We start from the raw sequence: 26,760 nt of genomic DNA, 5'->3' as shown, positions 1-26,760 counted from the left end.
CGTATTAATTCTCGGCTGAGCTGCGTTGCTTTCACTGCAACCTGCCATCACTCATAGAGTCAGCCCTTTAGTAAGGTGCTCCTGGAAGAACACTGGAAGAGTTAATCCTAATGTGATACAAAGAGGCATAAAGAGTTTCAGCTGACGGCTGAGCTGAAATTACTCCGACTACAGCGTGTGTGTGTGTGTGTGTGTTTTAGCTCATCTGTCACATTCTTTCTGTTTGTTCAGAAAGCTATAAATTCTCTTGTTTGTTCAGTCTCTTGTATCTTCTCATGTCCTCCCCCCCCCTCCTCTTTCCCTCTCTCAGGATGAAACTGAGGGGGAGGTCAGGTTGGCCTTGGCAGGCGGTCTTCCTTGTTGCCTTGGTGATGCTCTGGCTTGACCCAGTCGCCGCTGGCAACCGTAATCATCGGGGACCGACAGGTACACCGGGCCTTGCTCTGAACCCCCCTTCCAACACCACCACAGGTTAATTACACTGTCACTTCAGAAGCATAACACATGTTCCCCGATCCTGCCGCTGACTGAGCCGTCCACATGGTGAAGGAGGGGGCTGCACAGGGACAGTCGGCTCGGTTCCTCTGTATGACACAATGTAATCTCCTTCTGGGCTTTGATACAAACACGCCTCTGTTTGAGATGATCAGCAGATACACGTATGAATGGCACTCGGCTGTCAGAAGCTGTCAACACAGATGGATCACTGTGGCTGAGATCTGATCTATCAGAGAGCAGACGTCCACCATCTCAGAGTCAGAGGTCCTCTCAAGCGCTTGAACTCTCAGTGGTTTGGTAGAAAATAGGCTGCTTGTAGAACAGGCCGTGGTCTCATGACTTTAATCCGCAGGCTTATAATCGCCCTGCTTACATTAATATGCATAACTTTGCAGCTCTCTTTGGACCGCTTCACTTAGAAATCCATGAAGAAAGAAACCACAGCCAGCATTGACTTCATTCCAGCCTGCAAAGCTAAATCTATTTCCTATCTTTGATTTCTGTAAGTCATGGAGACGAGCCACACTCAGCCTGAGAATGACTAGCCCAGGCTTATTAATATTTCATTGAGGATGACAACAGGGACAGTTGTGCTGAGTCACGGCATTTTGTGCATCAACTTGTTGGCAGAAACCCCCCGTGCCACCTCGTCCTCACACTTAATTATGACAGTTTCCTTAATGATCTCTCCGATTCTCCTCCCTCCCAGCTTGTGTTTTGCAGGGTGACCTTTATGCGCCGCAGAAATGCTACCAGTATTCAGCCTGTTCAGTGAATGATGATATTAGTTTCCTTTTAACTGAAGTAAGGCGGCCTGCTTACGGCAGGGACACTGCTAATTGCAGGCCTTGTGGATTGTGAAGGTCACCATGCGTTGCTGCCCTATTTCTCATTTCACTTCTTTTGTAAGACACAAGATGCCTGGCTGCCGAATCAACCAGTGCTTTCTCTTCTTGTCGTGATGGTTTTACTCTAATTGGTGGGAATTTCAGACCCATTGGCTGGATGTACCAACAAGCCACGCACATTGAAGCTGAAAAATAATTGGCTGTAAGTTGTGGCTGCTGGATAAAATCAGGTGGGTTTGTCTTTAAGCACTTTTCAAGCTATTTTGTTGCCTGATCAGTAAGCTGTTTGATCGAAGATGCTGCTGTACCTTTAGCTGCCACACGGTGGCTCTGTAGGTCAAAAAATGCTCGACAAACGGTGCACGATGCTTTTCCCTGAATCTAAATCTCATTTGCTGAATGCCGTTTCCAGAGGCAACCTGTGACGGAAACTCAGCAAAAATAGATCTATAGGAGGGATTAAATAGAATGATGGTGCTGCATAAAACGTGTGATATTACAGATAGAAAATGGACATTCCTCCTGGGAATAACCTTTTCCTCCTGCTTCTCTGGGTGTTACTGCGTCTCAGTAATCTGTACATTGATCCACCACTCATTTGATTAGCTGGCATCATTCCACAGGAGAAAATAAGCCTGGGGAGTCCAATCATTTAGTCTGCTGTCCACCAAACAGCCGCTAATAAAGTTATCTCATAGAGATGTCATCCTTTAGGCACACACACACACACTGCTGATTTCACATGTTTTATTATCACAAATACAATCAGATGTGCAGAAAAGATTAAATCAGTTGCAAAAAGCTTTACTTGTGATGCTTGTTGAAGTTCTTGTGGGTTAGGTCATTGGGCAAGCTCTTCGGTCTTCTGACAATAAAATATCTGGTTTTCATCTTCTCATAAGCCTCTTTTCTCGTGTGAATGCTTAACATGCGATCATATGAGATGCAGTTCAAACCTCTCAGAGGTGAAATTCCCTTCATATGCCCTCCTGCCACAGCTGCTCAGTGCATGCTTGACAAACAAAACTTTTAAGAACAGCCAGTAATCTGTTGCTGCATTTGTGAATTCACTGCACTAGTAGGGCCTTCTGTGCCCGCCTTGGTTCCTGTGTGAGACCACATATGTAGCTCCATCTGCACTTAAAATGTATCTGTCATATTTGTGCATTCCCAACATGAGCGAGCTTGCTGCAGAGTTCAGGCCCCATCTGCGTGTCCATCTATTTGATGCATACTACACGTGTTTATATGAAATAAATACAGAGCCGGCAAGGTCAAGTGAGCAGATTTTATTGGGGAAAGATTTGTAGTACGGCGGTACTCGGCTGTAGCAGCAACCTGTAGTGATAATTAGCATGAATCTGGGTGAGGCATGATGTGGGCCTGTTAAACACTGATAATGTCAGGAGGACTGATAAGCTGTGCTGGACCAAGGTGAGCAGGAGAAGACACAGTATGTGTGACATAGTTCTCACATTATTTAGCTCTTTTCTGCAGAGATGTAAACTGGATCTTCTCCACATTGTCACCTCTGATACCCGGCCTTTCACGGCGCTGAACATGCTTGTCAGGTATCGACAGGGGAAAGAGAGCTTTTTGATAAAATGGACAATGCTCCTGCTTTCCTGTGTCTGTCAGAATACATCAATCGCCTGGCTAACCCATCAGTTCAAGGTAGCTGGAATAGCCAGCTATTGTTACGACCCCCCTCCCCCCGCCTGCAGCCGGAATAGAAGCATTTAGCCATGCTTGAGAAGTTATTTCATCTCAGCATGTTGGTCTCTATTACACTGAGATGGCCATAACAAAATGCTTTAAAGGCAACAGTGAGACATTAGATACGCTGGCATTTTGTGTGTGTAGCTGGAAGCTGACGGCTCGACACATGAAGCTGTGGTAGATGAAGGGTGAGAGGCAGCAGCATCCTGAACGGAGGCTGATGGGGAAGGGCTCACAGTTCAGCTGCGTTGCTTCTTTAATGTCGGACTCTTGTTTCGTACTTATTTATTCCCTTTTTTGGTTCAACTTTTTCTGTGAAAGCCTTTTTTTACCAACATATTTAAAAGGACGTACTAGGCCCTTGTTTCACAAAGTAACACAGAGAGAAGGTGAAGTGCATCATTTTCTTTGGATAATTTACACCTCTGAACACGCAGATTATTCAGCAGGGAGCCTCTGTTCCTGGAAAGAAGGAGCAAATCTGTACCCGTCTAACCCTGAATCACATCATTCCATCATCCAGTAAACAGCCTGAGAGGTCAGAGCACATGCAAAACGCTTAGAAACAAACATGACCTGACTGTTTCGTTCTCATAACAGCAGTTGGTAGGTTGTAGGTCTGCACGATTTCTTCCAGCATGCGCCACAGAACAGCAGAACTCAGGTTGTAATGCCTCGGTCGCACACCAGCTCCATAAACCCTGTTGTTCCAGTAACGTTAGACACCAGACTCCTTATGCTCCATTACTGACTTGTCTGGTTTTGTAAGACAGCTGCTGTACTTATATGAGATATAACAAGAGTTTTCATTGCCAGCTATTAAAAAAACAAAACAAAAAACTGAACTGGAACTAAAATTCATGAAAGTTCTGCTGAATCATTATTAGCTCATTTATTTCTGAAGATAAGTTGAATTATTTAATGAATAATGTGATTTTCTGTTAATCGCAAATGGAGATGCAACTAACTATCTTGTCCTGTCCAACATTAAAGTAAGCAGAATAATGGTCTGATTGCTGTGTTATGCTGAGCAAATTTGCTTTTTCAAGAAGAGATTTAGACATATAAAGATCCCCTTGATGACTTGAGTTTTTACATTTTATTTGTTTGGTTTAATTTGCATAAATATTTGTTTTATTAAGTTGACATGGTACTGCTGGACCTGGCTGAAGAAGAAAAAGGATAGAGTGAGAACAGAAAGGAAAATACTGAAGGCAAAGAGGAAAACAAAATACACAAAAAAAGGAAACAGATGTATTTCTGAGGTACTTCAAGTTCAGCATCATCTGAACTTAAAGTTGGCTGAATAGAAAATAAAAGAAGCAATATGACTTTAATTCCTTGTGTGCGGGACAGGACAATATATATGTTGTTTATTCAGTCTCTTTTTCATTTACCTACACATTTTCTACACCATTGCAGCAGGAAGATTCCTGACATTTGGTTTAAAACAGACCATAACTAATAAATAACTAATAGATTCATTAACCAGTTGCCAATGTAATTTACCTATAAAGCCATACTGGATCCCAGTAGCAGATGATACTCCAGAAAAAACACTCCTGTTACATCAGCATATTATAATATTTTATCTATAAAAACTTCTTTTATGGGAAACTTTTAGGATTTTAAGGAGTAAAAGAGGGAACCAACTTATTCACCTATTGTCACATTTTCAGGAAAAGACTCAAATTCCTGCTCTGAGTCACAGAAAGCAGAGGTTTCTTTCACCACTTGACCTCTGTAATGTAAAATCTCTCTGAAGTCTTGCAGGTTGATGGTTAAAACCAGCATCAAAGTGACTGTGAGCTGAAGAGCGTTTGTTCATCCTGCTGACCGCCACTTTGGTGCAGTTACATCAATATGACCTTGTTAGCATGTTGACTTAACGTTTTGCGCGTAGGACCATGCAGCTGCACACACTGCTGCTATTTCTGTCCGTCATAAGTCATGTGTGGACACAGCACATGTTTAATGTTACACCGCAGAAGACTGAGAGACTGTTTGGTGTGACGGCATCACATTGCTTTACACCTCCTCTTTTTCCAGCAGTGAGAGCGTGTGCTTTTAAATTGATATCTCCCTCATTAAATAGATTTTGGCTGTAAATTCTATCTGGCTCCTGACTCCAGTTTATTGATTAAACACCTCAGATGCTCCAGGGTATAAATCATAGCAATAACCTTAGAGGTCTAGCTCCTACAGGCAAACACAAACACACCAGTACATAAATGCATGTAGATATTGACCTGTCCACCTTCTTTTAGCAGAGTTTTCTCAACCTTTCTGCTTTTTGAAATAATTTAACCTTTTCCTGATCTTTGCTTGAGTGCATCTGAGAAAACGGCAACTGTCTGTTAGTCTTTCTTATCTTGGTCCATGCATGCAACACAATCCTTCTTTCTGTATGTTTCTTTATAAGCACATTTCTGTTCAGAAATAAAGCAAAATTAATCTGAAGCTAACTCTCTAAGTGCAAAGTCGCAAAAGTTGCAAAAGTTGCAAAAGTCGCAAAAGTTGCAAAAGTTGCAAAGTTCTGACAAACACCAGGCCATATGGGCAGAAAGAGTTGCCAGTTCCCACCACTAGAGGGCAGACATGTACATCTTCATTGTAACGCATGTGGTGTTGGAGGGGAGGGTTTCAAAGTTTAAGACCTATTTGAAAGACACCATGCAGAGTGGATTAAAAAACTTTTTCCACTTCTGATGAAGTATTTTTTCAGCTTCTCTGATTTTTGAGGGGAATATTTGCCTCCTCAGGATGATGATTGATCATCTAGAGATGGTAAAAGTGATGCTTCTGTTAGAAATCACGGTACGTCTGTCCATAGTCAAGGCAGCAGGGTGGAAACAGCTGTGCGAGCAGCAGCCACCAAATCGCTGGGTGTATTTGGAGAAATGAAACATATCATCACAGGTGGATCAGACAGTTTGATGAGGCAACACCTCATTACTAAGATATCATAAATGCTAAACCTGCTGTGACTATACCAAGTCAGGTCTGATGCAGGTGTACCTACCTGTGATGCTACAACATTTATTTAGATGGTGATCATAAATACTTTGTTTTCACTTAGCTTGTTGTGAAAACCTTAAAAACTCCATCCCTAAAGCAGGGGTGTCAAACTTCAGTCCTCCGGGGCCGGTATCCGGCAGGTTTTTGTTGTTTCCCTCTACCGACACAGCTGATTCAAATCAAATGGATCCAGCAGCTTCTTGTCAAACTGCTTTTAAGTTTTGGTCAGGCTATAAAAGTTCCCCTTGGCAAAATAAATTTGCTCAGCAGAACACAGCATCCAGAACATCAGTCTGCTGCTTAAATGCTGGACAAGACAAAAAAAAATGTTTTGGTCAGGTTGAGTTGGAGCATGGAGACAACAACAACCTGCAGGATACGGGCCCTCGAGGCCTGGAGTTCAACACCTGTGCCCTAAAAGGTTAACTACAAGGCCACAAACCGTTCGGGAACTTAAGTAAATACGGTCCAGAGAAAGTTGTCGTTCAGCTTGCAGAAAATCATGCTGCTTCCTGAAGAAGCTTTCACTGGCAACATTTTGTCTTGTCCAGCATTTAGGCAAGCAGAATGATGGTCTGGATGTTCTGCTGAGCAAATTTTCTCTGCCAAGGGAAGCTTTATAGATATAATGATCCCCTTGACTTTCTGAATTTTTATTTTATTTCTATATTTATTTTGTATTGTTGTTTGAATTGTAGAGTTTGTACTGCTGGACCAGAGAGGACAGACGAAAGACAGAAAGAGGAAGGAGAAAAAACACCTCATAAGAAAAGGGAAAGAGATAAAGGGAGAGAAAAGGGAGAGAAAAAAAAAACTAAAAAATAACCCAAAAACAAAAAGAAAAAAAGCAACCTACAGATGTATATATATACACACATACATACACACATATACACACACATGTATACACACACACACACACACACACACACACACACACACACACATATATATATATATATACACACATATATATATATACATATGTACACATATACACAAAACTGGAATGGTTTTTAAACCGGACATGAAAGCCCGCCTGTTTTAAAGAATCTGCCTGAAGACCACCATGGGTTGCATCTGTGCACCAATCACCCCCCCACCCTCCATACCCCCCCAGTCTTCTTTAAATAACAGAAATCTATTTCAAAGCTGCACATGTGCTCTTCTCATATCTTACACCTGCCGAAAATGTGTCTAATTTGCATTCATGCATAATTTGTTTTGATTTTAATTGGGCTACAAACCACGGGCATACACACACACACACACACACACACACACACACACACACACACACAACACACACACACACACACACAACAAGGAGCATTAATGAAATTTAGGTGGGTTTATTATCTGACGCTCTCTCATCCTCGGAGGCTTTATGGTTTATAAAATACAAACAGATTGTTCCCAGTTCTGATGGAGGTAATAAAGAGAGGAGACCAGTGCACCCTCTGACCTCATTATGCCAGCTAAAGATGAGCTGCTCTTTGTTCTCTCCACTGGCTGTGACAACACTTTTCCTCCACCTGGTTGACTCCATCGCTCTTCCCTTTCTTCCTCTCTAACAAACCGTCTTTGTCGGAGACGAAGGAAGCGGGTTGAGCAGCCTCAGCCAGTTAGAGTTCTGTAATAGCAGCGGAATTAAATCATAGAGTAATTATAATGAGGGATTAAACAAGGGAATCTGATTGTTCTTGATTGATGTTTTCATTTTTTCTACATTGTTTCTCTGTACTTTAATTGTGTCTATTACTGTTGTAATTATGTCTGTGCTGATAGTTGCCGTTCCACTGAGTTATGTTCATTTTTTTAGTTGTAATCTTGATTTTTATCAGTGGATTGAGGCATTGTGTGTGTTTGGGTTTGTGTGTGTATGCGTGGGGGGGGGGGGGGGGGGGGGGGGGGGGGGGTTAATGTGGCAGCTGCTTCAGCCTCTGGAGAGCCTGAGACAGAGGAGTGAGGGAAATGAAAGTGGAGGGATGATAGTGGAGGGGCGCCCTCAGAGAGCCAGGGATCATTGATGGGGCTCTCTGGAGAGAAGAACAAACAAACTTTAAATCAGAAAGGATGAGAGGGGCCATGGCCTGGAGAAATGGAACCCTCAGCAGAGTGTGTGTGCTGTCTGCGCGCTGCTTTGTTTGTGTGTCTGGATACGTTTGTGTCTGCTTGCAAAGCTCATTCAGCTGAGCGTGAAAAGTTTCAGTGTCTGGGTAAAGTCACGAACATAAACGAAATCTGGGCTTATGCTACGGTATAACCAAGGTTTTTCCAGGGGTGTAAAGGGGCTTATAGGTAGCTGGTGATGTCGCCTGCAGGGTTTGCTGTGCTCGCGCAACGATGCCAGAGACTCTCAAGAGTGCACAACAAGCTTTGAGAGGGAAGATAAGGCGGCTGGAATCCATTCAGAAGCCATAAGCAAAGATTAGCTTCACTAAACATTTCACCCAGCAGTTGGCGCGTATGGTGGGCACAAAACATCTCTCCCAGGGGAATTAATGGCTTTAATGTACTGAATGAAATGTATCTTTAACACAGACACTCCAGTTTGAAACATTAACGCAGCACATAAGCCCATTTGCACATTCTCCTGCATGCACATGCAGCAGATGCACCGAGGTTGGAATTTAAACTGCTGTTTCATTGTCTTTGTATTTTTTCCAAGGTGATGTGAGACTGTTTAACAAATGTTCCTCTGGAATGAACCAGGACCACTGAGTTGAAGCTATTTAATGGAAAAGGAAGTAAAAATATTGTAGCAGTAATATCACACAGACTTTGTGATGCATTTGGCCACTGGGCGAGCGGGAAGCTTCGTCTTACCTTTTCCTTGAGTTCAACTTGGCCTTCTGTCCCATTACTGTCAGGATAATGTTATAATTAGCCCGACTGAGGTCTCGGGGGGGAAATGTGAGGACAGTCGAGAGAGATTAGACGTTGTTTGTGTTGGAAGTAAAAAAGCAATTATCGTTATATAAATAATGACTCTCAGGAACACACAGCTCAGTTAAGCACACACACCTGCACAAAGACATAAGGAACCCAGAAACCGGTTAAAAACGACGGGTTCTGGCCAGTTTCCATCATCCTTTCAGACTGTCCTAATAAGGCGGGGCGTCGTGACAATAATGCATCATAAAATTCTTAAATAAACGTCTCTGCTTGGATGATGAAGCCCACTCAGGGAAGTCAAAAGAAATAATTGTTTTGTTCAACATTTCCTGCCTTTGTTGAGTTTTCCCTCCTGCACACAGTCACACAGACACGACCACACAAGGCTGAGAATTAAAGAAAAATCAGAAACTGGAATGAGCTGAAATAATTCTGCAGAAGCTGCTCGCTTTGTGTGTTTATTGACTTCAACGCTGCATCCTTTGTGACAAGAAGCCATCAACATTTTACCATGCTGCCTGCTGCAGCTTCTGCTTTTACAGCTGAACTATTTGCGTCTTTGTGTCTCTCCAGTTTCATACCAGGTGAAACAGGGTACGTGCGAGGTGGTGGCCATTCATCGCTGCTGCAATAAGAACAAGATCGAGGAGCGCTCTCAAACCGTCAAGTGTTCCTGTTTCCCGGGGCAAGTCGCTGGCACCACAAGAGCCAGACCCTCCTGTGTGGAAGGTAAATGTGTGTGTTAATGTTTGTGTGAATGGATACACTCATGCTGACTGCTTCGTACAAGGCCGTGACCATCGGCTGCAGCATGATGCACCTTTAGCATTCCTTCTTTATAAAATAGTATAAATCAGCTCCTCTGGCAGAAATGATTCGATGGCCGCCGGGTAGGTGGAGGAATCTACATCATCTGCTTCAGCTGCTAAAACATCTGGATCACTGAATTTATGCCCAAATGTCACAAAGTCCAGTTTCCATTCTGCAGATCTGACAACACAGCTTTGATTCATATTAATTTACTTTTGCTTTTCTACAACCTGCAGTCAATTCAGGCGTAATTTCTGTGTATTTTGCATCGTTTTTTTAGTTACTGTACTTTCATGCTTCTGTCGAGCCTTTTATGTGCACACAGGTAACCTTGGAGCATGACTGGATTTCAAGCGGAAGGTTTCACAGGTCCAGACTAGTATGTTTTTTTTTTTTTTTTTTTTAAATAATCGAGGCACTGACGGGGTTGCAGAGGCTAAAAATGTTTTTAATCATCTCGCTTCATTAGAGATGCTACATGAAACCTCTCGCCTTAAACAAATCACTTCAGCTGTGTTAGTAATGAGCTGTGCAGGACTTTGTGGAAGACACGGATGTCTTTCTAACAAACGCTTCATCCTGTAAAAGTAGGTAAAGACATTAAAGACTGATCACAAATCAGTCTCTTATCTTTAGATTCTTCTCCATTCTGAGTGACGCCACAAATGAAACACTGTAATCTACTGATATTAGTAGGTGGAGGTTAACTTGAAGGTGCAACGTTTCAGTATGACTTGCTCTCCGTTCTGTTTAAACAGTTCAGTGATATAAAGTGAAACTATTCTGCTTTGCTGCAGCATCGGTGAACATGTGGTTTGTTGTGTCTCTGAGAAGTTAAAGCCAGTAACTCTGGTGATGGAAGACCTGCCACCGTTGACCTGAAAGAAGAAGAAATGGATTAAACCAGACTGGAAGTTTAAAGTGCACTTATAAAGGCCTGATGTCATTTGGGACAGTTTTCCAGTAAGGCTTCTAGAGCTCATAACAGACGGGGAAGGGACACTTCAGATGTGTTTCATGGACCAGACGATACATTTGAGAGATTAAAAGGACAATTTTGATTTAAAAAAAGAAGGTTATATTATTAACAAGTTTGCCTTTTCTATCTATTTACACAAAACTTGCAATCCAGAGTCATGGAAGTGGAAAAACGCAGCGAACGGAATAAGACACCAGTTAACACATATTTTATTTACTGAAGAAGAAAATGCAGTATTAAATATTAGTGACTGCAAAAGTGTGTGAATCTCTTGCGGTCTCAGTTATCTGGAGGTGGAATATGAGCCCGCTGACAATCATACATGTTTTATTTACAGCAGAAGGATCCATCCCCGTCTTCATGACATGTTTGCAGAAACTGGATGGAATGTGCCGTAGTCTTCTCCTTGCCAGCTCACAGTTTCCTCATTTGACCTAAACGTAGCGTTACCTCCTAAAATAACACACTGTTTTAATGGAGGCACACAAACCTGCGCTGGTTAAACAGCCAGGATCCACTCTGGATGGGGTCTGAGGGTAGCAACAGAATGAACAGGATTCCTGCTAAACACCGTCCATGCATGGCTGATGGCCGATGCTTCTGACTTCAGCTGCAGAATGAAGAGACCAAAATGCTGCTGCTAAACCTGCTTCTGTTTTTATTGGAAGCAGAACGTTGACAGACAGAAAAACTGAATATCGGCATCAGACTAATGATGGAAATGTTATGTTCTGAGCCTGGATTATCGATGGAGCAATAAATCCTGAAGAAAATAAACCCATTCTGGAAAAATACGCCACTAATCTCTCAGTGAATCTGAGAAACCCGAATCTGACCGGTTGTTAAATACCACGTCTTATTCTTTTCTAATGGCCTCGTCAGTCCTGACCTGAAGATGTTGTGGAGCAGCTAAAGTGAGAAATTCTTGCACAGGAAACCAGCACCATCCCAGAGTTGAGGTTTTGTCCAGAGGCATGATCTGAACTTCCTCCAGGATCACGTTGATGACTGAGCTATGTGGGGGTGTCAAACTCCAGTCCTTGAGGACCACAACCCTGCAGAAATTAGCTGTTTCCCTGCTCCAACACACCCGAATCAAATCAAATCGATCCAATATCTTCTTGTCAACGTCTTCACAATGACTAACTATTGTCATTCAGGTGTGTTGGAGCAGGGAAACAACAGAAACATGGTGGACAGTGGTCTTTGACACCCCTGAGTTAGAGGGAACATTTAGTTGCAGCTGCAGGGCTGCAGGTCACACCAGATACCAAAAGCCACATGTTATATTGTTTTACTTCATATGTGTTGGAGTCAAATTCACTATTTCACATTTTATAATTTAATTTAAAGGAAAGGTAAAAATATATGAAAGGATTTTTAGCTCTGAAAGTTTATTTTTGCTAAAATCTATAATTTGACGTTTCTTAAGTTACCATACGCCACTGGGAAGTTGCTGATTAGTCAGATTGAAGCCAGAGACGTTAGAAGCAACATCGTTTTTTGACCGTGTAATCCTGTTTTGTTATATTGTTAAAAACTAAAAGAAAGAAGAACTGGTCTACTCGCGTTTCAAAGTTACTAGACTGACTTCAAAGTGGTGGTAAAGAAGAGAAAGAAAGTGCCCCATGCAATATGTTTTACTCATTTCAAGGCGTCTGAAGCTGCTGCGCTTACTGGAAGTCACATGCATGCTGACATACAGGAAACATGAAAAACTGCTAACATATGCATGCGTAGCCACATGTGTGTCTGCTGGTGCGTGCTGTGCATGTGTGGCTGTGGAGATGATGGACAGATGAAAGCTGGGGGTCGCTTTCATGGACCCCTGTTACACCCGTTTGTCTGCTTGGCGAGCTCCTGCCCGGCCAGAAACAAGCAGGGTCACTGACCCCTATCATCCGCAGACGCTCCGCTGAGATCAAACACACACACAGTGTCAGCCAACCTGATCGAATCATGCTGCGTTCGCCCCCTGCCAGTGGAAGATACATGGCTGTCTCGTATGCGAGTAGGGCCAGCGACTCTCTAAAGCACACGGGGTTATTCAAACTGTTAAGGTCAGGCGAGGGGGATGGAAACGGATTCTGAGCTCGCAGTCAGATGACTGGATCAGGTTTTCAGCTGTTTCCCCTCCTGCGAGCCTGTGTCGGCATCAGTAGGGATGGTGGCCACTCACTGTACTGTAAGCTGAATTATAACACTTTATACTCCCTTTTAACACAGTTTTATTCACTTTTCATAAAAGTGGCAGCACAGAAATGAATAAAAACCACAAACATGCAATCTGAGAAATTAGATCAGTTGGAGCTCATATGAAGAGACTTTATAGTGCAGCCAATTAACTAAGATATGGAGAATTAATATGACAAGCAAATGCGTTTCCTCTGCCTGACTTGCACTGCTGGTTTTTAGTCACCAGGGATCCACCAGATCCAGACCATCATGCGGCTTTTTAAAGTATCCCTGCTCCAACAAACCAAATTAAATGGATCCAACCGCCTATGAAGTTCTGCACCGTGACTGATTAATTTAAGGCTGGTGTGTTGGAGCAGGGATGCAGTGAAACCCTGCAGGAAAGGCCATTCAGAGTGAGTTGCTGTTGCTTTACATGTCCAGCAGGAGGCGCTTTTCCCACTGAAATGATTTAGTCAAAACTGCTTCATTTCTGCACTATTTTCAGCCAATAAAGCAGGAGATTTGTTTTTTAACCTTTTTGATGAGTTCCTAGATGGAACTGTTGCTTGATAATGATAAAAGCAGGCAACCATAGCAAAGATGATTGGCTTTGTAATGAAAGCCAGGAGAAATGCGGAATCACCTGAAACTTTTGCTAACCTTTAGGAATAGGTGTTGCCCTGCTTCCTCGCCATTGTTTGTTCAAATCGAAGACTCGGCAGAGCTTGTTAAAAGGAAGAAATGACACTGATTAGAAGCTAATAGATTCACAGTTTGACTGAAAGTCAGACAATGATAAATTCTTCACAATGGTTTTAATGACGTTTTCTCTAACTCACTAATCACACATCACACAAACGAGCCCTTTTTTCTTCTTCTCTCACGACTCGTGGCGTTTTTCTGATCCGATTCACATCTCACCTCCGGCTCTCACTTCCCCTGCTCAGCAGCACTTATCCTGTGAGTCACGCTTGACCTCTGAGTTCAGAGCAGCAAAAGATCTCACCCCATCAGATAGTTTCCTGCGCACACATTAATGCATGTGCATCCACACATGCTGTTCTCACATTTGGAGGCTTGAAAAGTGATGGAAAGAGACATTCCCCTTCGGTGGACGGCCTTAGTGGAAAAGCCATAGTGTAAATGGAGCTACATTATTGATGATGACTGAAAAACAAGTATATGGTTAGAGCTCCTGTAACTGGCGGCTGCATGGTGGCGTTTCTGTTCACTGCAGATATTCTGAGACGCGCCTCTTTCTCTTATGGTCTTGTTTTAGCATTATAGGGCTGACATGTGTGAGTGAAGCCTATCTGTAAAACACAGTAAAGCATACATAAAGACAAAATGTTTCACCAATTTTGTCTTCCCTTCACTGGCTCCCTGTCCGTTACAGAATTGATTTTAAGATTCTTTTATTTGTTTTTAAATGCCTGAACGGTCTGGCCCCTCGCTACCTGTCAGACCTGCTGGTGAGGTATTCCCCTACACGCTCTCTGAGGTCCACAGATCAACTTCTGCTTGTGGTTCCTAAGACGAAGCGTAAACTGAGAGGTGACCGAGCTTTTTCTGTTATTGGTCCCAAGTTGTGGAATAAGCTGCCCCTGTACATTAGACAGGCTGAATCGCTTCTTGTTTTTAAGTCTTGTCTGAAGACTCATTTTTTCTCTTTGGCGTTTGACTAATTTAAAGGGTTGTTTTACTATTAACAATGTGCTGATGCCCCATTATGATGTAAATATGTATGTTTTATTGTTTCTTCTGTACAGCACTTTGGTCAACTTTGTTGTTTTTAACGGTGCTTTATAAATAAACTGGATTGGATTGGATTGGATAAATGTTGAGAGTTTGATAGAGGTAGAACTGAAAACTGCTAACAAACAAACTGGAGTGAGTTTAAAAAGGTTAAAAAGCTCGTAGGGATGATGCTCAAGCCAATGCAAGAAACGCTGCTACGGTACAACGTGCATGGTTTCTTCTTCTTCTTCTCCCCGGGAGCTCCTTTGTACAGGCAATGATGTGTGCAGAGAGAAACTCTACCAAACAAAACACAAGTCACACCCCAAGCGATTCTGTGGGACACGAGAACATCAGTGTCCACTTCAGAGCTTCTGGTCATTTCTCCACCCAACCAGGGTGTCGTATGAAAGCAGAGACTCGGCTGGTTACAAAGACGTCGGTCTCGTTACCGTGGGACAGAAACTCTGGCAGCTCGCAGCCACAATCACACACCACGTCTTACTTTTGCTGTTTTATGGTGAAAAGTTTGATTCCAGCTCTAAAAACTCTGCTAATGTGACTCTCCATGACTCTGCCTTTGTTCGAAATGCTGCATCTGGCTAGTTTCCATGGCGATGAAGGGGGTTTACAGTGAAGTCGTCATTCTTCCTATCATATACTGTGTTACTCTTCCTTTCTTTCTGGTATGTCGATCTCCATGGTGTTTCTAAGGCGAGTGTAGGGTCTATAAAGCCATCCTTCATCATCATCATCATCATCATTGGCTGATGGCTTTCTGATATATTTATCTGCATAACGCCTCCATTAAAACACCCGTAAAACTCCTCAGGTTCAGTTTTATTGCTTCTACTTCAGCACAGATACTTTACTAATTCTCAGATGAATTTGCTTTCTTTAGTTTTTATAAAATACCAACAGATTGTTTGGATAGTTTTTACTGAAACTTTATCTATAACACACTTTAAAACAACTAAGTTCACAAAAATGCTATGATGTGCAACACAAAACTAAATACAGCACATGAATTATTTTACAAATTCAAATTACACCTGTGAAAAAAAGTCAAATAATTAAAATCAACTAAAATCTGATTAAAATGTCAAGCTGTGCTCTGCAAAGGCCACAGTGAGCAGGTGGGAGGCTTGTTTCTGTGTTAAAGCTGTAGCTCCTCTTTGAGTTTCTGACGCGTCCTGGGTACCCTGACGAGGAGCTGGCCGGTGGAGGCAGCACCATTCAACACTTAAAATCAGTGTTAAATGAGATTAAGTGTTAAAATAATTTAAAATGGATCCTGAAGCGCACGTGGCAGTTTAAAGACGAGCTGCTGTTGAGAGGAGGACCGACTCGCTCCAGAATAAAGTGCACGACGGTGATCCAGCCAGGTGGTTACAAAGCCACAGATTACCGTTTCAGACTGCTTCATTCTGACCAGCTGCCTCAGGCGAAACCTCCAAGCTTTAGTTCAGAATCCATTTTAAAACCCAGTTTTATGATTTCTGACTTACAAAATGATTTCAAATGATCCAGCCCTGCAAGAGGAACAGCAGCAGAACTGGGTCCAATCACCATCGATGCAGTTTTGGAATCATAAAAAAAGAAGAAAGTTGAGTTTCATCCAAGATTTAATGTAGTTTAATGTGTTTCAGGTGAAATTAAACAATGTGTTGATTCTGACAGACTTCTGCAATAATCCTGCATCTCTCAGCTTGCTGTTGAGACCTTGCATTGTGAAGAAAAGATCAATGCATGTGTTCCATTCCTCATAATCTTTGTTAAAGCAAATGTTATTGTGATAACTCCATTTAGGGCAGAATGTAAACATCATCCGGTGAGGAGGTACCTATGAAAACGTACTGAGCATCAAATCACTGATGCATTACGATAAAAAGCACATTTTAATTTTGCAGTGCTTATAAGCAGAGCTAAAAGGAGCAAAATGATATGATACTTTAATAACGTGGCAGAGTAAATTAACCTCTGTGCTGTTATTGTCAGACCTACGAGGAGGAGCAGCCATCCGGTAAATGTAGCAAGGTAGAAAGTCCAATATTCTCTGTAAAATATCACAGAGTCAAAGCTCAACCTTTCATGTGTGTGACGGGGAGTTGTTTCTCACAATGAGAAAGAAGAAGTTTACATCTTTCCACAGACAATGTCATTAAAGTGGGTTTTATGTGGGGGAGGGGGCAAAACAAGGGAGAGTGACCTGATGAAAACGGTGGATGAGTGGATTATGTTTGGTGTGTGACATGATGACAGAAAAACTGTGTTTTATTGCCGAGCTGCAAAATGTCGTTTGGTGTTTCAGCGACACATCTAGCAGCTGTTGTTTACTGTCGTCCGCTTCACGTCGCGCCTTTGTCGTTTTCTCAGCCTGTTCTGGCGACGAGCACACCCGCTCACCGTGTCTAATCTTTTTTCTGACAGTTTTTCCACGGCTCTTCCCACCTGGGCTTTCTCGTCATGCATACCTGGGTGTGCTGGCGCGGATGTGCTAGCTGAGGGTGCAGAGATACAGAGCGTTAGTAAATCATTGTGGAAAGAGATGGATGCTGCTCTCCAACTGCTTCTGCACTCCAGGATCATGGAGCGGAACAGTTACAAAGCCTGAGGGTATTCATACCTCGGGGTCTGTCCTTAACCTCTCCATGCACGTGTGTTTATGTTTGTGTGTGTGTTTTTGAAGGTACACTATTTTCCTTTAAATAGTAATGACCTAAAAGCAAAAGTTTAGGATTGTTCCACCTTCATCTGGCTGCAGGATTGGCTCTGAATATACCTGCACACCAAAACCATACACACCTGTACCTGAACATGACGTGGCATGCGCGTCTGTAGCTGCACACATGCATGTGTTTGTGCAGATGCACATAGACACTCACAGACTCTGACACAAAAGAAAACTTCCTGTTGCAGTGAATGCTTCCAGCTGCTTGGCTGAGCGAGTTCAGGCAGGAGCCTTTGTGAAGTATTAATGGGGAAACACTCGGAAAGGAAGACGCCTGAGTGCACATATTGTATTAGCATGCCTCGCCTCACATCAAGGCAGGCGTCTCTGGAATTCTACTATGAGATTTATAGTCAATGAATTTGTTTAGCTACATCAAGCGCTAATCTATTATTCCTTATCAAGTCCCTGGCATGACTTCAGATGAAAGGGTTAGAGGTGAGAGGAATCCCTTTGATCGGGAGACGTTTCAGTTTCATCAGAAACAGATTTTCTCCCGACATTGTTGGGTGGAAGAGCAGGTTTGCTGAGCTGATGCTGCATTTTCTGCTTCAGAAGAAAGAAACTGCAAAGTACCTTAAAACGTCTCCGTAACAGTCTGGTTGCATGTTTTGACTTTTAGTATTTCTTTAAACCTCAGACATCTTTTCATGGAGGAAACACGGATCTAAAAACACATTTAACACCTCTGAGGAAGACAGTGTTGATTGGTCACGCGTCGTGATTGAACCTTAACTTTTATATTTAGACACAGAAATCTGAGCTGAGCATCACTTCATAGCCGGCTGACAGATGCACCTGCAGTTTCAGCTTTGTCCACTTGATGTCACAAACATTACAATGACAGTGTGAGCGGCGGCACAGGGAGGAGGGCTCTGCAGCCGAGTGAGGACGACAGCTCCAAGCACACGCACACATATCTGAAAAACTGCAGTCAAAACTGCTGTAACCAGAAAGGAGTGACATTTCTCAGGTTCATACCAGACTGATGTGAAGTAATCAGTAGAAAGAGAGATGGCGCTGCAGGCGGCCTCATGACGTGAAACCTCTGTAGACCTTATTTAAAGAGCCCCAGAGACTTGGGGAGAACCTGGGGAATAGCATAGCCTCAGTCCCTTGTCTTGCCTAATCACCTGCACCCAAAGCAAAGCCCCGTCTAGTAGTTTGCCCTCGGCTCATCCTGTGCTCAAAGTTTCTGACACAACTTAAAGGGGAACCATTTCGGGTTCAGCTCCAGCTGTAATGAGCTGAGAAGAAGTGTGATGAAATGTATGCCTGAGCTGTAAACTTTTGTCATTTGCAAAAGCACCTTTCGTGAATATAAATGCAGGTTTTTAATGAGAATGATGCAATTATAGTGGATTGGCTGAGTGCTGCTTCATGTGTTATACATATTTTCCTGGTTACTTTATCTTCTTTCTATTTCAGAAAATTCTCTCATTTACACCACGACTTGTTGAGTTTCACAGCAAAATAACGAGAAAGCAGAGTGAAACACAATAAATGTCAGATCAGAGGGTTTGTATTGCAAAAACATGCTCGTTCTTTAACTTTCCCTCTTAAGTCAGTCACTGTTTCTGTGTGAGGAAGGAACTCAAAGCGAGGAATAGCTCTTGTGATCAATTGCAGCAGTAAACCACAAGATGCATATTTAAGGAGTGATGAAGCTCTTGTGTTGCTTCAGAAAGTCAAGCTGGAGCCAGCAGATGGTTAGTTTATCCGTTTGCATGACAACAGTCGGGGAGTAGCTTGGCCTGCTCTGTCTGAGGGTACCATTATCAGTTTCCAGCCTGCTAAAACTCACTCATTAGCTTTCTATGGTAAATCTAGTTTGGTTTGTGGAAAAAAGACAGAAAATAGTGCATGCTGTGGTTTTATGAGGGGCTTTGTGTTCATCAGGCTTCATTCAGCACTGTGGGAGTCAAGCAGACTCCATGTTAGTGAGGAAGACTGTTAAAACCTTCCATAACATGATTACGTGTTGTTAGTTCAGTCTGACCTTCAGACACACAAAGCAAAGCCTCAGAGTAGCGTTTTGGGCAGAATGTCAGAACCTCTTTCACACTTCTTCTGTTTCAAACCTCTAGGTAACAAAACAAAGCAGCTAATTTATCCCAATCATTAGTTTATTTGCTCATGGAGAAAGGAAACTTCATACTTTTATTGCAAAGGGTTCATTTTTTAGCTGTTTGTTTATGTTTAAAGCTGCTTAGTTATCATCCACGTTGCTATGGTTACTCTGATTATTACCGCAACCTGCCACTGTTATTAATAAGTGGTCCCTGATCTCAGAATTAGCCCTTTACAACGGTCATCTTTCTGTCTTTGACCTGAGACGAAACGTCTCCCATTGCTGTCCAATGTCTAAAATATCTATGAAATCACCGGGCCGTGTCCTACCCTGCATAAATACTTAATGGTCAGCACTCATAAAGCTTCTTTTTAACCTTCTACAAGCACTTTACCAGTGTTGGTCACTCACACAGGCTACAGCTCCTACTTTATGTTTTTTGTAAAGCTGACACTGATGAGGGACGCTACAACACACGGACACGTTGCTGACTGAACCTCCCCTCGGAGGGCCGCTCTACCCGCCGGGATGTGGTGACCCCAGCAGCACCAGATGAGGTGAAGAAAATGAACGCTTACCTCATGTCGTCCTCAGTGAGGCCTTTTTCTTTCCCACCTTCTTCTCAGAGAATGGAAGGGTCTTCATTAGGGCTCACACAGCGTTCACAAGGCTTCACAACGCAGCATCGTGATCGCTGTAACTGCACCGTTGACCTGTTGATGCTGGTCTATCTGGCATCTGGGTTACGTATGACATCATAAACCAAGTGCCAGCCTGTCCATTGTCTGACTTGATGGTCCTTATGAGTCACGCCTGCCCCGCCCTTGTGGTAATAAAGCATGAGATAAGGAGCAGGGAACACTAACTCCATCATAGCACTCAAAGGCCATGCCTATTAGCTCTATATAACACTCTGGCAGTGCAAGGCGCTGTTGTCTGCACCGTAATGGCCACATTAACGAGCATTACACAGCCATTGGTTTTTGGGAGCACTTACTGCCATTAAGCTCATGCATCATAACAGTGTGTTCAACATTATGCTTCATGATAGCTGTGAGAGTTGGGTCTTATTTTTTTCTAGTCATATTGGAGCTAGCTTCCTTTTCCTGCCTGTTTCCAATCTGCCGAAATGATTTTTTTATCAGCTTCTTTTCACTCCTGCGCTAAGTAATAGTCATCCTCAAATGGCCTTTTTCCTCTCCACCCTTCTCGCCGGCTCCCCCGGTCCCCCTCACAGCTCATTTCTGCACTACAAAGATGTTTTACTTCTGAAAACCTTTTATTTAGCTTTGTCTTCCCGCCTTCTCTCATGCTCTCTTTTAGTCAGAGTATCCTTAATACATGATGCTTGAGAGGATTTCACCATGTTTCTCTGCACGAGAGCCCATTTTCCCCACACTAGCAGCTTTTCTACCTCCTTTTGCTGCAAACAATAGTCACCAGAGATCCAAATTTCTTTCTGAGCATCATCAGTGCCGCAGGTTAATAAAGTTGAAGAAATTGGTGTGCTCTTTTATCCCTCTCTGGAGCCCCCATTGAGACAGCAGGTTGGATAGACGATGAGCTTGGAGAGAAAGAATAGAGTTATTCTCAGCTTGTCAAGCTGCCTCTCGTCTAGACAGTGAATCAGATAATCTGGGAGATTTGAATGTCACTTGGGAAGACGTGGAAAATCTTTGGCTTTTTAACTGAATATTAACCATACAGGATGCTCTTGCATGCAGCGGAAACCATTTTTAAAATATATCAAATGAAAACCACAAGAAAACATTTAAATTCAACACAAAATTTTAAGATTGACAAGAGAGGCTGTGACACTGATGTTTCCAGCTGAAATGAGGTTATTCTGTTCCCCTGAGCAAACAGGGCCTTCCCCAATGTTCACACTGCTGCCAAACACAAGTACGTAGACAAAAAAAACCCTGCAACATCAAAACATCGATGCATCAAGCTTTGCTCATTAGATTAACGAAAGCCCATCCTCCCTGCAGATAAAGAACCTGCTGGAAATAAAAGCGGGCTGTAAATAAGGGTGAGGTAGGCTACAACATGCCAGCATTTAATGGTGGAATGAGGAAACGTTGCTGATTTGTGACAGAAATAGAGAAGCAGAGCAGAGGATGACAGCAAAGTGCAGGAAACCTGGAAACATCTGAACTTTTTCCACCCTGCCCAAGGAGAGCAGGAGCAGCGCGTCCTGAGTGCTGCAGCCTTCCTGCTGCAGCCTTCCTGCTCGCTCACCTCAGCCTGAAACGCTGAAAGACGAAAAGAGCCAAACTGTCCTGACTTCAGAAAAAGCTGCGTGATGTCAGGTCGCTCTGGGACAACATGGTCGTCGCGTTTCGCTCACATGTGGATCTCAACAGCAAAAGGCGGCGTTGCTAACAGGATCCTCTGAGCGTTTTCCCAGATTTTCTTTTTTATTTTGCTCCAAATTTTAGGCTGAACTGATTTTACCTAAAAAAAAAAACCCCAAAACAATACTTAATATAAATAAAAGATGAAAACTTCATGTTTGGTTGTAGTTTTTACAGTTTGACTACAGAAAATCATCACTCAGATTTTCATTATTCCCGTGTTTTTATTTAGTATCTAACAAAAAAAGTTTTTCTAACCTTTGTGTGACCTCTGGCAAGCTTGTGAAAAAACCATTCTTCTGTTTAGCCTGAATGTAATGAACTCAGACTATTCGGTTGCATTTCTTCATCATCTGTTTTCTTTCCTCTGTTGTGTGACAGGAATTATTATCATTTCTTCCTCCTTGTCTCAATGTGCTGAATTTACTGGACACAAATCGCATGTCTGATAATAAGCAGTTATTGCCTTTGTGTTATAGGAAGTGACACATAATATGTTCGGACGCCCTCGCTGTCCACCACACATCTGCACAAACACGAACATGCAGCCTTTTCTACGAGGGACTACGTCCACATTTAATGATTGGAAAAAGAAGAAACAGAATAATAAGTTCACATCTTGTATTTATATTTATAATCCCAGAGAAATGGAAGTTTCCTCAGAACCTCAGTGTTAGCCAGAGGTGGTGCTGTCCATGGTGCTGATCCGGCTGTACCGGTCCTGTAACGCTCACATCTCTCATGTTCACAGTCTGAATGAAACGTAATGAAAATGAAAAATTATCCTGAATTATGACGTCTTGTTTTCTGAATTAATCAGGCACTGATGGTGCGACGATGCTACTCCGTAGTTTTGCTTTGGTTTGCTGGTACGTTGCTGAAAAACTGACTGCTGATTTGCTGTTTTACTGTGATGCAATAAAATACTTTCTGTTGATGCGTTTTTAATTAAAGTTCTTCATTCTTCCTCACATCTTCTCCCCTCATCCAGCGTCCATCGTAGCCCAGAAGTGGTGGTGCCAAATGCAGCCGTGTATGGATGGAGAGGAGTGCAAGGTCCTGCCTGACCTGACCGGCTGGTCCTGCAGTACTGGCAACAAAGTCAAAACCACCAAGGTGAGAAGGAGACCAGCCTGGGTCTGACTGGGTGTTTATTCTAAGATCTGTTTTGTGAAACGTTTCTTTTTGTTGTTATGTGCATCTTGTCGTTTGCAGTGATGGAAATCTTTAACTTTTTTTATTTGTGAGCAACAACAAATCATGTAGTAATACAAGGTTCACACCAGAACGTTTCATCAGCAACGTGCATCAGCGAGTCTCCCACCCCGATCCAGACAGTGTTGACCTTATTACTGAAGTTCTGTTTTTCTTTCTTTTCTCAGAAACCTTATGGCTTCATTAAAACTTAACTTTCAACTGAATGACTCCTGTAAGACCTGAAGCAGCTGTCTATGAAAACTGTCAGTTGGATTTCGCAAGCAAATTAGAGACAATCTGGTAAATAAATGCTTGGATCTTGAAAATGCCAACAAAACAGTTTAATTTAGTCATCAGCATCTGCTGGTCCAAAGAAAATTAGTTGTAAATCAACAAGCAAACCTCTTGCTTAACTTTTTTGTGCCTTTGTATGCACTGTACCTCCAACAACCACTGCATGAGGCCAAGTGATCTGACACTATTCAAGTGACATAAATGGATTTAAATGATGGTCCTTCATGGCCCCTTTGGAAGCTGTCCAAGTGTGAAAGTTAATTTGCAGGACTGACGACTTGGGCGCCTGTATGTACACACCGGTGTGTGTGTGTGTCATGAGCTGCAGCAGGTGCCATTTATTCACAGGTGAAATATAAAAAGAGAAACAGTTGGAGGGAAAGAGGCGCAGGCGCCGTAGGAGTAATTGCTCGAGAGATGGCACAACAGCCCAACATCTGTCGTATTCATTAGAATGCATTATGGTTGGGGCCTTCCACAGAGGCTGTACAATTAAGAGTCATAATTAAATTGTTGAGTGGGGTAGAGTGAGAAGCAGAAGCACTGCTGGGCTCAGTCACAGGCAGTGGAATTAATGACCCTGAGACTAACACCAACTCTGGGAGTGATAGCTACAATTATCCTCATTCTGTTGCATGTTACCATCTCTGCTCTTTCCCCCCTTTTTGCCCTTGTTTTGTCCCCCCCACCCCACCCCTACAAGCTGATCAGCTGACTGCATCAGTGGATGTTAATTGTGCATTTGCAAGGTGCTTTGGAGCCAGGGTGCCGTTACTTGGAGACTTGGTGGCAGATGTCACTGAGAATAGTTGCATTGAGACATTGATTCCCTGGCAACTGCTCACACGGCTGCACTGTCGCTTTCTTCTTTTGCCTGCATCTCTCTTTCTTCCCATGACCTCCTTTCACCACCTCAGCATCTTATTCACTGTGATGATCTGTATCTGTCCATCTTTCTTTCACTCCCACACAGCGTAGGTGGGATGCAGAGCGATAGAGAGACGCCTGACCGAGGCGCTGCTTAACGAGGAGGAGCAACAACACCACACAGATTAGACGCTGTCGTTAAACTTAAACAGCACTGGGGTGGACAACTGGAGCTTTTAATTCATGCACATATCAGTGCATAATAAATGCAGAAATAATTAGCTTTAGTGATGGAAAACAAGTCCTCTACGTCTCTTCAGCTTCCTGCCAAGGTGTGAAGAAACCTTTCCAGCTTCAGAACACGTGAGCTCGGCTGCAGGTCCCTGCAATCAGCCTGCTAGCTACCCTGCAAACAAGCAGAGAGAAAAACACACAGCAGAGATACTGAGAAAATGGTTTGATTTGAAATGTTTTCCTCTGACCCCTCATTGGCTCTTTCAGATGGAAACATTTATCCAGCGAGTGGGAAGTGGGATGCAGAGTCACTTAATGTAATTACACGTCTCTGTGACACTGATTCTCTGCTCTTATCTCTTTTATTGTTTTCTTTTTTAGGTTACACGATAGCAAGACAGCCACAGAGCCACGAGGAAACCGGAAATTCTCCATGCAGAGAAAAGACTGCTGTCAGGATGCCCATCACTAACCAATGGGATTGAGTGTTTTCATCACAAACTTTTGGCCCTTTGGAGCCGCACATGCAGCATATTTACTGTACTTGTCAAGACTAACGGACTACAGTCAGGGTACACATGGACAACTAAGGATCTCTTTTCTAATAACGGACAGTGTGAGACGAAAGACACTGTGTTATCCCAAACACCAACGATGCATTTTAAAGTTCTCATTACAGCCAAGCATTTGAGATGAGCGTGAGATGTGAAGCATAAGTTGGACTTTGTCTGAACACGGCGCAGAGCCTTTTCTGTACGTAGAGGGTAAAATGTTGGAAAGAGACAATTTGGGGACAATGAGACAGATAGTAACTAGCAAATAGCAAATTAGCTTCAAATTGCTCTTGTGGGTCAAGTCGCAACCATGAAGACTGTTCTGCAGGAGTCATTTCGCAGTTCTAATTAGGAGCTGCAGTAGGATCATCACAGCATATTAAAAATTCATGTAAGATATTTGCACTAGTCAAAACCATTTGGGAATGTTTTGTTTTCCTAGATAGCCCCCCTCCCCCCTATTTTTTTTTTTTTTCCTGTGGACGTCATATAAAACTGAAAGACTTGGAGGTTGTGTAGATAAATATGTATATGATACCACACTAATTCTGAGTAGTTATTTGCTGGACTCGCGTACATTCAAGCTTTGAACAACATGACTGATGAAATATGATTCATCCGTCTCAGTTATGCCCGCAGACATTTACCAGCTCAGCCTTCACACTTCTATACCTTTGGTCTGTTTTTTCTGCAGCATCTTTTGTGTTTAGGTTTAAAGGAGCTCCATAAATGTTCAAACAAGGACGGCTTGTCTTCATCTGATTTCAGTTCATTAGAATTATTTTATTCTCTTTCTCTCACAATATTTAACTTTTTTTGTTTGAAGGGATTCTTGCTTTTTCTATTCACAGATTTATGTTTTTGTGCTCACATCTGCTATTGATCGTATCCACACTTCTACGTAATCAATGCCTCAGTGAGGTAAACTGAAATAATTGCTGCAGATAATGCCAGCTTTACAAAAATGTTCTTTTTTCTTCTTCAGAGCTTGATTACTGCCCTCAGCTCAAAAGTGTTGTATCCCAAATAAGCACCTCTATGTCAGGCTGTCTCTCCTTCATCCTCCTCTCTTCTTTTGTAGCAGAGCGACTAAAGACGCTTTACAAAAGCTCTGCCGCACGCGGCTCACCTCAGCTTGAAGCTGTTTTCTCAGCTGTTTTCCAAATGAAGTTTTCTCTCATGGACACGTAGCAGCATCTTCTCCAAACGGTATCATTCTGCTTTTCTAATGTCTGGATGTGTTGGGTCAGTGTGCCGACGGGTCTCCACAGCCCCCACCTTGACAGAGTGCCTCTGCTTTCAGACATGCTGCCTTGTGAGCTATGATAAATCTTTAGGAGCTGAGCCGCTGACTCTCCAGCTCTAGTGCTGAGCTCTGAGCCGGAGGGAGCTTGGGGACAGTCGGGCTACCAGTGGCAGGCAGCTCCATTCTCTCATTACTGAGAGGCCTGGATAGCGCCGGTTTCTCTCGGGACCACTGACATGGAATATTTTTAGGCTTACGGTGCAGCACTGCAGTTAGGCCAGTCACACCACACTGCCCTCTTTCCATGAGCAGTGTCTGCAACAATAGTCCACTTAGACTGGGAATGTGATGACATTCTGCAGCAGCATGCACACACCAGCAGAAGCAGCAAATCCACACAAACTTGTTTTTATCTTCGCTTTCACCAGCCTCTCTCCCACACACACCTACACACACGTGGATGTGGGAGAACTGGAATCAGCGGAATAAATGACATGCTTTAATTTAACCCAACATGTAAAACG

At 42.9% G+C, this 26,760-nt stretch overlaps 1 protein-coding gene across 1 annotated transcript; it reads left to right on the top strand.

Moving 5' to 3' along the window:
* Positions 1-311: 311 nt before the first annotated feature.
* Positions 312-24,921, top strand: tafa4b (TAFA chemokine like family member 4b; the record flags this gene model as incomplete). The annotated part of the gene is made up of 5 exons (XM_079242163.1): positions 312-426; positions 9,555-9,710; positions 22,836-22,981; positions 24,704-24,731; positions 24,818-24,921. The coding sequence occupies 5 exons, from the start codon at positions 312-314 to the stop codon at positions 24,919-24,921; spliced, it is 549 nt and encodes a 182-aa protein (XP_079098289.1).
* Between the last annotated feature and the right edge of the window lie 1,839 nt (positions 24,922-26,760).

The sequence above is a fragment of the Telmatherina bonti genome, assembly GCF_933228915.1.
Source record: "Telmatherina bonti genome assembly, chromosome: 6".
NCBI lineage: Eukaryota > Metazoa > Chordata > Actinopteri > Atheriniformes > Telmatherinidae > Telmatherina > Telmatherina bonti.
The sequence above is the reverse complement of the archived record's forward strand: the minus strand, read 5'-3'. Positions and strand labels throughout refer to the sequence as shown.